This window comes from Falco biarmicus, chromosome 3, assembly GCF_023638135.1.
Source record: "Falco biarmicus isolate bFalBia1 chromosome 3, bFalBia1.pri, whole genome shotgun sequence".
In the NCBI taxonomy this organism is placed as follows: Eukaryota; Metazoa; Chordata; class Aves; order Falconiformes; family Falconidae; genus Falco; species Falco biarmicus.
In genome coordinates, this window is record NC_079290.1 from 61,072,266 (window position 1) to 61,085,078 (window position 12,813).

At 47.9% G+C, this 12,813-nt stretch overlaps 1 protein-coding gene across 4 annotated transcripts in view; it reads left to right on the forward strand.

The window, feature by feature from the left end:
• The window catches only part of TWSG1 (twisted gastrulation BMP signaling modulator 1), a 26,102-nt gene continuing 13,289 nt past the window's right edge, over positions 1-12,813 (forward strand). The window contains exons 1-3 of one of the 4 annotated variants that reach the window (XM_056333613.1): positions 1-361; positions 3,970-4,135; positions 11,350-11,449. In XM_056333613.1, the coding sequence (XP_056189588.1) occupies positions 4,013-4,135; positions 11,350-11,449 (223 nt within the window). In that variant the 5' untranslated portion in view covers positions 1-361; positions 3,970-4,012. Of the gene's footprint in view, positions 370-1,786; positions 2,081-3,969; positions 4,136-11,349; positions 11,450-12,813 lie in introns of those variants that run through there. The other 3 variants (XM_056333612.1, XM_056333614.1, XM_056333611.1) reach the window with 3 other exon arrangements.

The following is a 12,813-nucleotide window of genomic DNA, read 5'->3' on the forward strand; positions in this document are numbered from 1 at the left end:
GGGCAGGAGGTTCCTGCCCCTGTGCACATAGCTGCTAGTTCCAGTCCAGAATAAAGTAACAGTAACTCAAGCACAGTAAAACCCATTAACATGTAGTTCCTGCCCTGTAACTTTTTTCTTCCACTTTTATTAGGTGCCTGTGGAAGGAGTAGTTGTGCCTGCTCTTATGTAGGAATATCTTCCTGACATCGCTCAGAATTGAAGATGTACCTGAGGAAAATGCAAATGTGATAGTCTCCTGAAAGTAAAATATTCTTCTGAATGTAGCTGTAGAATTTCAAAATAATGCAGAAATCTGTATTAATCTGCTTCAAATCCCAAGGAAAAAAAAATGGATAAAGCTACAAGGTGTTAACAACTAGTAAGTGGGTACGACTTTACTTATCAGATACTTAAGAGTAATAAAACATAACGTACATATCTGGAGGTGGGCGAACCCGTAACAGACTTTGAAGTACAGGATGTGGCTAGTTCAGGGTATTGCATAACCAACAGAAGAGATAAACTGGGTCGCAGGAGTGTTGGCTGTGTTAGAAAAGAAGCAGGTGACAAAGTCCTAGGGACGGAGAAGATGGCCAAGCAGGTTTACAGCTGGACCTTGGTGTGCATGCACAGTGGTACCTTGGCATGTGCTCAGAGAGCAAGGATGTCAGGGTGGGCCGGGCAAGGGCCGTACCCCAAACCAGGGAGCAGGATGATGTTGGGGGCCACGGCAGCAGTTCTGTGCCCGCCTGGCAGCCAGAACACCCCAGGGGTCGCTCGCAGGGCTGGGAGGAGGGTAGGGGTCTGGGTGTGTTTGATGTAAAACAAACGGAAAGTTCATCTTCTGGAAGTATCAGCAAAAAACATTTTTGTGGTAACTTGAAAATATTTTGGCAGTACCCTGTCTTTTAAGGAGATGTGGAGACAGATGGTTCTTAGGGTTAGCCTGTGTCGTCTGCACAAGGAGAGACAGTTTCCTGTTACCGGTGCCTGTGAAACAGATTTTTGGGTTTTTTTCAATTGCAAATGCTTAATAAAAATTCAGTTGCTTGAAGAAAGGGGACTGTCCACATGTTTTAGTCTCTTAGACGACGATTTCCTGGCTTCTCTCATTTGAGTCCCGGCTTTGTTCCAGTCTTGTATTTATTGTTACTTTTTTTCACGTTGACTCTGCGGGATGATACCTCGGGCGTTATTTAAGGACAGCCAGCCTGCGGTGGGCTTCCCTCAACGAAGGGGTTGGAGTTGGGAGGGGAGGAGGGGGGATGAGAGGAAGGCACGGGAGCAGCTTGTGGGGTGGTCGCCCTGTTTGCCTCGCGGGGGTCCAGCTGCCTCCTGGGGGGGGGCGAGGGCTACTCTGCGTTCCTGCGCTCTTCTTCTAGGGACCACACTTGTTCCCTTGGATCTCGGCGGGAAGATAAACCACCTGCGCGGCAGGGTCGTGGCGATCCTGAGCGAGGCTGTCCGCAAGCCCGGGGGGTCCCGTCCTCAGCACAGGCCGGGCCCGCCCTGCGGAGCTCTCCCCGCCGCCTGCCCCGCGCCGCCGGCTCTGCCCCAGGCACGGCACGGCACGGCCCCGCTCTGCGCCAGGCTGGGGCTGCCCGCCGGTGCCTCCCGCCGCGGCTGCCCCGTCCCCTCTCGCTCTCTCACGCCCTCCCCGCCCGGCGCCCCCCCCAGCCCCACGGGCCGGCTCGCCTCCCCACAGGAGCCCCGGGCCGCGGGGGACGTGCGGCCGCTCGCCCCGGAAGAAGCGTTCTCCCGCCGCCGCCGCGCACGCTCTCCGCTCCCGTCCCGCCGGGCAGCGCCGGCCGCGAAGCTCGCCCCGCCAGCCTCCCCCTCCCGCCCGGCCCCGCTCCGCGCAGCCGCTGCCCGCCGGGGCGGAGGGTCCCGGGTCGCGCTGCCGGCGGCGGGGGGAGGGTCCTGGCGCCTGACGGTGCCCCGAGGCGGGGCGATGCGAGGCCGCGCCGCCGCCTCCGCGCTGCCTGCGGCCGAGGGGGGAGCAGCGGGCCGAGGCGCGCGGTTGCTGCTGCCGCCGCCGCCGCCGGAGCAGCGAGAGCCCCCGGCGGAGCGGGGGGTGCCCGGCCCGCGGCGCCGCCCGGTGAGCCAGCCGCCGGTGGGGCGGAGGGAGCGGAGCGGGCGGCGGCGCCGGCGGGATGGAGCCGGTGGCCGGGGAGGCGGCGGCGGGGCCGCGGCTGCTTCTTTGTGGAAGGAAAGTTTCGGTGCGGCGCGGCGCAGCCGCCCCGCCGCCCGCCTGAGGAGGAGGAGGCGGCCGGGGCCCCCGCTGCCGGGGGGGCGGCTTTTCGGCGGCGCTCCCCGTGCGGGGCTCGCCGGCCCCGGGCCGCCTCGGCAGGGGGTTCGCGCCCTGTCACCGGCCTCCCGGGCCGCGGGCAGTGCCATCTTTGGGGCCCGGGCCTCCCGGGGGGCGGCGGGGCGCCGCGGCAGGGAGGGGGAGCGATGCTGAGCCGGGGCCGGGGGCAGCCGGTGCCGCCGGGGGGGCTGCCGGGGGGCGCCGGGCAGAAGTGCGGGGAGGCAGCGGCGGGTGGGGGGAAGGTGCCGCGGTGGGGGGAGCCCGGGGCGGGGGTACGTGCGCCATCAGCCCGGGGCGGCAGCGCGCCCGAGCGGGGCGCTCCCGGCAGCGGCTCCGCGTCTCGGGAGCCCTTTGTGTGGGGGCCGGGCTCAGCCCCGCCGGGGCGCCGCGGTGCGGGGTCGCAGCGCCCTGTGTCGCCGTCCCGCCCGGCACCGTGCTGGCCGCGGCGCGGCACCGCGGGGCTGGGGCGGCCGGCGGGGCGGGGGGGGAACTTCCCTTGCGCGGGGGGCGGGCGGCGAGCCCCGGCGCGGGGGGCGGCCCCGGGGCCCCCCTGTGTGCCCCCGGCTCTGGCGGGGGGGTCCCCCCGGCTCTGGCGGGGCGCCCGGCACGGCGCGGTTCGGGGGCATTTGCTGAAGCAGACTGACCTGGGGCGGTGTGTGTGCGGGTCCTGGCTCCGCTCTTCTGTGTTCGGATGCTGCTCGCTGAGCGCGTTGGGTTTTTTTAGTTCCTAAAGCAGAAAAACGTTTCTAGATACCAAAAGAAAGGAATCCAGTGCCCCATTAGCATTTTTTTTCCTCTCCTAGGAGAACAATCCCTGTAAGCTTGCCCAAACATGGGCTGCCTTTTATTATATGTTGGTGCGGTGCCTGGTGCGGCGGGTCCCTCCCGGGGCTGGGCGCACTGGCCGAGCACCAGGACGGCCAGGCACGGGCCTGGCGACGTCCCACCTGCGGGATGCACCGGGGGGAAAGGTGGAATGCTTTGAACAAACCCGGCTCATCCTCCGTTTGAAGTAGCAGATCCTGTCTCCGGTTGACTTCAGTCACTTGCCTGGCTCCTGAAAATTACATTGTTCAAAGCCTCCGGTCCTTTTTTTTTTCATATATATACAATGTTAGCATTTAAATTTTTTTTTAAAAAAAGAGGTTAAGAACTTTGTGATTGAATCGAAAGGCGATGTGACATCCATCAGCATGAAAACAACTGTCTGTCTACATTACAGATGACATGGCAACTTAACCTCACAGGCCATAAAAAGTTGCTGTATAGTTTTGCTCCTAGACACCTGCATGTGCCTTTAGCCTGAGGAGATGCTACACAAAATCTGTCTGCTTTATGCATTACAGAATTGTGGCTTCGTTGGTGGGTTTTGTCTTGGAAGGCATTTTTTTACTGTCACTGCTTATAGGGTATCGTGGTTGATACTGCAAACTCGAGATTCTTCACCTTAAGTATATTGCAGCTTCAATCCAAAGGTTCAGTAGCAGAAAGCTTCAAATACACAAGTTAGGTGGGGGAGGAGGGGTTGGGTTTGTTGTTAGGCACACCCACTTGAACTCTCCCCTACCCCCCACCCTCCCCCGAAATATTAATCTTTATTGAAGGAGTTGCAAGGGGGAAGGGAAGTAGGATTTAAGTTGTGTTCCAATAGCCTTCTCATTCGCTGGTTTTTATTTCAGTGCTGGTTGAAGTACTTGTGAAAATTGCTCACCTGCAGGAAACATGAGGTCTCAGTACATCACGGCACCCATGGTCGCTGTCCTGCTGTTCCTGCTGTGGATCCAGTCATCAACAGGCTGCAATAAGGCTCTCTGTGCTAGCGATGTCAGTAAATGTCTGATACAGGTAGGAATTGTGGTTCCTTTATTTGCTTTTAAGTGTTCAAGAGACAGTTCTGAAGCTGTGGCTTGATCAGTGATACAAATAACTGGTATTTGGTGTTAAATAGTGTCTTTTTAAAGAAGTTTATTTGGTCTCCTGCACACACAAATGCAGATTAACAACCATTTTATAGGTAAGATTAAGTGCATGTGTATATGGGCATGTTTCATTTTTTTTAATGAAAACATTTTCAAGTTGAGAATTATGATTGCTGGGTTACCGTTAGAAGCCACTACCAGTCATGCTGTTAGTTTTCAGTCTCTTTCTTCTTTATTAGTGGTATTATGAACATGCAGCAGTTTAAAACAGACATTTTATTAGAAAGGTTTCTGTGGGCAATGGTTTGGTTTTTTAAAGATACCTGCAATATGTGAGGTTCAGATGTGCTTACAGTGCTCCTGTCTCAGTCTGAGGTGCTGTCCATATCTGTTCCCCTTAACTTGCGATGTGTCCACTTTCTTAAATCTCCTGGCCCAGGCAGAGGGTCAGTGGTTGACGCCTGATGCTCTCCATAATGTCAGGTTTGTACAGTTGATTAAAAGATGTCTAAAAACTCACATGAGGGAACTAACACGAATAGGGACCTAACTTGTCTTAGACTCCTGAGGTGCATTTGGAAAAGCATTTTGATCAGGAGGGACCTATAGCTGCTAATGGTGATGGGCAAGCTCTGAAAGCATGTGAGTCCACCTAAAAAAAACCAACAAAAACACCCCAAACAACAACAAAAAAGCCCAAAACAAATACTTATGAGCTAAACTGCTAGAAAATGGATCTTAAACTCAAATCCAGGCACTGCTTTTGACTCGCTGTGTGTCTGCCTGCACTGAAAGAAATAGACTGAGACCAGGTTGCTGCTCATATAGGAGGAGTTAAGAGGTACAGTGTGCAGCAGAACAAAAGTGCCTTTTCTAGCAAAATTGCAAGCAGTTCTGGTAACTACTAAATATTTATTTACTAGTGGTGTATTGAGCATGCTTCTCGAGTCCATATTGAAAAAAGTAGCTTTCATGTGGTCACTTGCAGCTTCTCTAAAAGAAACAGTTTCTTACTGCCTCTTTGTAGATTGGAAATGCAATAGCAGAGAGAACACGGATCGTATGCTGGTAATGTGCTAGTATGCTTACTGTAAACGTATAATCACAGCCTGAAAAGTGATGCAGAAGTAGCGTGAAGCATTTCAAGTTTACTTCATTTCATTGACTTCTGTATAAAATTTGTCTTGTTTACAAATAAAAATATTTCCCAGATTCACAAATCCAGCCTGTGGAATGAAGACTGGCTGTAGGCTGAACTGGCTTCTTTCTGGCTTCTGCACTGCCATTGCTTTTTAAAAAAAATAAAAAAAATATTTTGCTGATTCTCCTGGGCCTAGCATCGTCTGTGAAGTTGTTAAATACGGGAACAGGGAAGAGGCTTTTGACTTTACCTTTTCAAAGAAAACCCAGTGTTTTTGCTGGTACATTGGGCATTGTGACTGTGACAAATTGATGCACTTAAAAGTTTCTTCTGTTGCATTTTTTCAAATTACTTCTAGGCTTGAAACCTTTAAAAAGTAAGATGCTAGCTGTGACATTAGATGTACGAGGTGCTTAAACAGCAGGTGCAGTGGTACAGATCTGTTGATTCAGGGGAAAGCTGTTGGCCCACATGAAGGGGAAAACAGGGGGGACCTATTGTCTCCTTTTCCTGTGCCACTGGTGGAGTTCACTGTCCGTGAAAGCACAGGCATCTCCTTCCAAGTAGTCTCCTTTTATTGTGTCAAGCTTGAGATACCCAGCATTTAAACTTTGTGAGCTAGTCTGATTCGAGTACAGCCCAGGAGAAGTGAAGCTAATGCTACTGGAGTCCTTCCTCAGCTGGGAGTAAGATGCCTGAGGTTCAGCGCTGCGTGGAGGTGGCTCACACAACTGTGCTTTACTTGGATTATGTTGGCATCTCTGCAGCAACACAACCCTGTGCATGCAGAGACCCCGCTACTGCTTTACTTGTTGTAGATGTGCTCTCTCTTACTTTGTACAGGTGATGTGGATTCTGTTTTTAAAGCATTTCCCTAAAACCAAAATGGTATGCAGTTCTCTGAGACCCTAAAGTAACCGAGGCCAGGTGAATTGTGTACAATTACGGTGGAATGCTGCTGTTCATTTTCACCGTCTGGCTGCTCTCTTCCTGCAAACAGGCCTGGCATACTAGTCACTATTCATTCTTTATAGAAGAACAGATCAGGTCAGACTAGTCTGATTATGGATATGAAGACTCCTAAAGCTTTGACTTCAAGCAATTGTCATCCTTCTTGGCTTTTTTTTTTTGTTTAAAAAAAAAAGTCTTCAGCACTGTTGTGGCAGAAGTGCTGCACTGGTATGTGAAGTTTGTGCTTCTTGGGCTAGTATACAAGTAGAGTTTATCTGTCAATTTTTTTCCCCCACTAAACTCTTCTGGAGAAATCTGAACTTACAAATATAATATTGTATTGATGGAGTTTGCTTGACTATTGCATGATGTTTTCCCCTAACCTATTTTTATAACGGTTCTAGTTCAGCAAAATCTATGGCTAGAGACCAAGATAATGTCACTTGGAGATGACTGAGGGAGCAAACAGAATGTGACTGTTTGTCATCTGCATCTGTGTGCAGAAAGTGAGGCTGCCTGTCTTAGAGGCGTAACGGGACAAAAGACCCACACTCCCAAAAAGCATACAGTTAACATAAATATTTTTGCCAGCATGGCCAGAAGTCAGTACAGTCATTACTGCCACTCCTTAGGAGCTGCTCTGCTTTAAGGGTGGTCCCTACATAAATATTTATTTTGTTAGATCCGGAACAGAGCATGAAATGAACAGCTCGCATGCATTCAGCTTTCCTTTTCCGTCTTGAGGCTGTAGCTTCATTGGTGCTCTTGTAGTCTACTTCTTGGTTTTCTGTAAGCAAAGACCTGTAAGAAAATAGCTTGAGGCATCTCTCTGCATCAGCTTAGCCTTCGCAGTAAAGCTTTGTGGCTTCCTGTTCCTGCAGTTGTTGAAGGAGTTGTGGATAAGACTTGGGAGTGCAGAGAGTGGGACCACAAAACTAGTATCCTTGAAGGCTTTGGACATAGCTCCTTCCCACATCTCTGGAATTGGGGTGTTGATGCCAATAACTGACCTTACCTTGCTGTTCAGGTAGGCCACTGAGCCTTGGTTGCACACAACGTGTGTATCGCAGCATTTGTTGTAGCACATCTGTTTTTGACTTGGATGCATGGGTGGTTTTGATGTTTCCATGTGTGGAGGAGATGAGAAGGCCAGTTACGTTCACTGGGTGGAGTGGGGGCGTATATTGTGTCCTTGAAACATGGAGGAAATCCTTGAAGGCAGAAACCTCTAGGATGGGATGTTCCCACAATTGTTTATAGCAAACGGGTTTGAGGCGAGTCCCAGGCTGGCTCTCGCAGTGCGTAGCTACCTGCAGTAGCCAGGCTGGGGTGGGGATGTCCACGTCGTGCTGGAAGCCAAGCTTTGCTGTCTCATCTGCAGCAGCTCTTTAAACTAGTACGTAGGAAACGGCGCTGTAGTTCAGGCAGGGATTTCAGATCCTCCTAAGAGGGGTGGGTTTGCGGTGAATACGGCGTTTTCTGTCCTGAACGCTACATGCCTGCAGTCACCTCAGCTTGTGCAGAGTCATTCCACTTAAAATATCTCTTCATCTTTGTCTTCGCCTTCTGTTAATCTTTTGTACAAACTTTCAGCTTGAAAGGATTTCCAAGACTTTTTAGCCCTGTGGTATGAAATAAACACCACTCCTTAACTTCAGGGCTCGGGTGTCTAAAAATTGCTCTTAGTGTGTATGTTGTAGCTGTAGTACATAACACAGTCGGGTTAACAAAACAGTTCTGGCTGGTTTGCTTCCAGGAGATTTTCTGTTGTTAAACTGTTCTAGGAAAAAAAGCATGAGCTCTTTTTCTTGTACTCCCCCTTCCAGTTTGCAAAGATGTTGCCAGTGCCTTCAGGTCCTGTATCTCACTGCACCGAGAAAATAGCCTCTGTCGTTTCAAGAAAGCTTTGAAAAAATGCAGATGTTAAATGCCTTGTAAAAACCTTTACTTGCTGTCTGGAGGAGAAGTATCTTTATTGTATGAACACGCCTGCTTCCTATTTAATGCTGTATTTTTAGACTGAGAGGCTTATTTCTTGCCTAGCAAAATACATTCTCTGATGCACCTTCAGTAGCTCAGCTTGGGAGGTTGCCAAGCTGACTTATGAGTAATATTTTCTTCCACTGACGCCTCGCCACCCCCAGCTATCAACAAGGAACGTTTCTCATCCTGCCTCGCTTCACCCACATCTCGTGTAAGCATTCTTTTTAAAAGATGTATCCTGTACAAGTATCCAGTGTGGATGAGTCAGGCAGAAGGACTCAAGAGTGGTTAAGGAAACCATGTTCGTGCAAACACATATATGGAAAAACATACAGTTACTGCCCTGAAGAGATGATCAGACTCTGAGAAGGGGGGAGCTGAAGAAACGTGCAGAAGACTGATTAATCAGGTTGGTCTGTCTTCCTTCCTCCCCCTCCAAGTTTAAAAAAAAATAAAAGGTAAAAAATAAAAACTTTCCAAAAATCACATTGCTCCTAAGCCCTTCCTATGAAAACAAACCTGTTAAAATACTGGTGGGTATAATGATGGTCCCAGGATAGTGCTGACACATACAGATGCGAAGTAGAAATTTTTTTTATTACGTTGTAAGTCCAGAATTTAAGGTTAAGTTTAATTCTGTAAGAATGCTCTTCTATAAAACTGAAACAAATTTAGTGAATTTTCTGGCTTTGATTCATGCATTACATTTAATAGTTTATGGAGAATTGCCTCCTCCTACGTAGTGGCTTGTGGGTGTTACAGTGTCTTTAATAAGTATAAAGTTGTTTGCCCAGTTTTACTGTTGAAGAACAAATATATAGGATATTTTTAATGCTAATATGTATTAATGTTATTCTCTGGTCAAGGTAACAGTGCTTTACTCATGGCTGCTTTTAAAGTTGTTTTATTCAGGCTTTTTATTCGCAAGGCTGACACAATCTATTTATCAAATGATAAGAGAAATATTACATAAATGCAGCATTCATTCACATAAGTCATCTTTCTAAGCTTGTGGTTCCTTTTGTGGAAAAATTTGTGTATCTTATTAATGAGCCTGGTTTTCATCTTTCACTTGGAAACAGCATAGTAATAGGTGACTTTAATAATTTTTGAGCATGAAAAAGTAAAAATCTTGGTAGTTTTCCACTCTAAAATTTCAATAGTTCCTAAGACTGCATATTGCAGAAATGCATGTGGAGCAGGAGCTCACACTTGCATCAGTCAGCAGGGCAAACAGTTCACAACGGACAGCACTTCTCAGCATTACATAGCACACACAGTAGTTTTGAATTGTGATTCTTTGCTGCTTTCAAGATTTGTGATCTGGGATGAAGTGAATGGAAAAATAAGGGATTGATGCATTTATACTATGTTGTTGTAGCGTGTCTGCAGCACATTCTGGAGTTTTAGAACTTGCAGCTTGATTCACTGTATCCTTAAGCTTTGTCCCCAGCCAGCCCTTGCCAGATCTGGCCTCTCCCTCCAAAATGCACCCTTTGGTCTTCTGTGTGCCTGCGTGAGTTGGTGCAGGAGAGGTTAAAGTGGAATTTTGCACCCTCGGCTTCTTCCCAAGGTGCTACAGAAAGACTTTGAGGGTGATGTTTGTGTCTGCCTGTAAGGAGTGGTGTTGCTGACCCAGCTGTGGTTCCCTGAGGTGCAGCCTGGGGTGGTGACTCCAGGTTAGGAGAATTTCACACCAAGCCATCTTCTTGCCCTTCCCTCCTGTCCATGTGCATCTCCCAGCCACACCACAGTGTGTCCTCCCCTGCCTCTGGAGAACAGGATCAAAGAGCGGGGATGGGCATCATCTGCTCCCCAGGCTGGTGCATAGCAGAGATCTGCCAGTGGCTCTTCCAGTAAAGCCAAGGGTGGGAACGATCCTGTGGTCAGTGTTTCCAGTAACGGGATTTTGTTTTCTCACCGGTTGTGCGTAATGTGATAGTTAGGCAGACGTCATCAAAACCAAATGCTTCGACAGGACAACTGACTGTGACTTCTTGGCTGTCCACGTTTTGCAGTATGGTGTAACTCAAGCCCATATATTATTGTCATGTAGCCACAGTCTTTTGGCCAAACGAATTACTTGTACGGATTTGAGCTAGAGGGAAGGAGGCTGCCAGGTTTTTAGATTTCCTTCATCCATGTAAGCTGTTTCCAGGCTTTGAGGTCCATAAGTGTATGTCTCCTGCAGGACTGCTAAACCAGCGCCTTTAGGTTTAGGTAACATAAAGAGAAAGGTTTGTCTCCTTGCTTCCATGCCTTTTTCATCTTTTTAGCTTAATAAAGGTTAACAAAAAATGTGTACGTATACCATTTCACTTTCTAGAGGCTCCAGAAGTCTTGGAAGTATCCCAGGGTATCAGTTTGAGGGGGGAGGAGGCGGAGGGTTATTTTCATAATAGAGAAAATAAATCAGCTGGACCTGGGGGGAAAAAAAATAATCTGGTCACTAATACTGCAGATGGAGAGCAATGTGTAGCAAGCATTCAGAGATGCAGAAAATCCTGTGGTCAGATGGCTTAACTGAGTACGTTCCTTTTAGAATCCACAAGTAGGTGTGATGGTAGATGTTGTGTGTCTTCTTGAATGTACACATGCGGCTTATAGTAACTTGCTTTTTTAGCTAAATTATAACATACATGCACTATTTATATATAAAGAAACATGCTGCTTTGAATTTCCTGTTGTGATGGGAAAAACATTCAAAGGACTTCTAGGCTGAGGCATACACAGAAGTGCACACACCTTTCCCGTGAGTAGGATTTTCTTCTCTTTTAAACACTGACTTTAAATGTGGCTTCTCGATGAAAATTGTCTTCAGAATGTCACCTATTTAAAAAAAAAACAAAAAACCACAAAACCAAAACAATCTTGCAGAAGATCCTTTTGTAAACTAAGATTGGTTCTTTGGCTGGAACAATTTTACCACTTACTCACTACTGCATTAGTGTACTAAGCTTTTTTAATGTCATAATTTGAGTTGTGGCTTGAGGAAGAATCGCTCTGCTGTGTTAGTGTTTTACATTTGGGATTGCTGCAGTGTAATGAGTTTCTGTCGTTTTCAGGAGCTGTGTCAGTGCCGCCCTGGGGAAGGGAACTGTTCCTGCTGTAAGGAGTGCATGCTTTGCCTGGGCACACTTTGGGATGAGTGCTGTGACTGTGTTGGTAAGCTTGCATTTCTTTGGGATTTTCTTCTTTTTTTAAATTGCTTCCTCCTGCCACATGCTGAGCTCACGGTCTTATAATAGAAGTAAAACATCGGGACAGAATCTGTGCTTTAAACATCTTACCGCTCATTCTGTGGGTACTGAGTCAATTGCTGTGGGGAACCAAACATTTGAAGGCTGTATCTGCTCTGTGGAGTGGGAGGGGTGGTAGTCCAGGTTTTTCTTGGTTAATGTCATCACAACTGACTTACTAATTTTGTCTCTAAAACATAAACTGCTTTTTCAGTTGTCATCATGAGGATACTACACAGCACCGGCTTCAAGGGGTTGGATGCTGTATGGAGGTGTCTAAACTGTCGAGTGTATTTACAGCTGCCACACAGGCAATTTTAAGTTTGAGTTCCCTTACGAATCCTTGGGACTAGCAGTAAATATGCATGGCCCACTGTTTTCATCATTCTTTCATTTGCAAAAAGAGCTTTTCATGGAGGGTAAGAAAGAGGCATACAAGTTCTTACTGTAGGATTAGATGATAGTCCTAATAACAACAGTATTACTACTAACAGGTAGTGTTCAGAGTGCCCAGAACTTTGCAAGTGAATGCTTCCCCTGCTTAAGGAGGGTGTATTCTAGTTCTGTCTCTTGTTTTACATGTATTGAAAGCTTCATCCGTCTGTACTTGTTGGAAGTTTCCCTCTGCTGCCATTCAAAATCCTTCTGGCTTCCATGAAAGGGATGTGTTTTGAGTGTTGTACCTGCCCTCAGCTTGGCTGGCTGGCTGGGTCTTCTCTGAATTCATGAAGATGATTAGTGTCAAAATGCTCCTGTTCAGTGCAGTCCATTGCTTCTCCTGTTCTATCGTGATGTAAATATGCCCTCTGACATCCTGCTTTTTGCTTGGTTCTGGCTAGCTTACCTTTGCTTTACTGTCTTTCAGTAAGCAGTGGAGTGGCACGGTCCTGCGCATGTGTGGTTCTTCTCAATGGCATAATGTATTTTCAGCCTATGCATGTGTGGAGGATATACATTTAAAAAGGAGCCCTACACTTTGGGGTTTTTTTCTATTTGATATTGAGCTCCTTGAAAAGTGAAAAAATATAAATAAGTATGTGTGTATATATATCCTTTTTTCCCCATCCCCTTTGCCCTTCCAGTGCCTTCATGCTTTTTGTAATGTAATGCAATGCTAAAGTGCGCTGTTGTCATATTCATAGAAATGAGGAATGGGATAGTAGGTTATTTCTCTAGTCCAGAACCATCATCTCCTGTAGAAAGCAAGGCGTATTGTGCAAGGCTCCTCTAGGGAGAGGAAGAACCTATCTTTTGAGGTTGTAAAGGAAAAAAGCAAAGTCTACACACTTT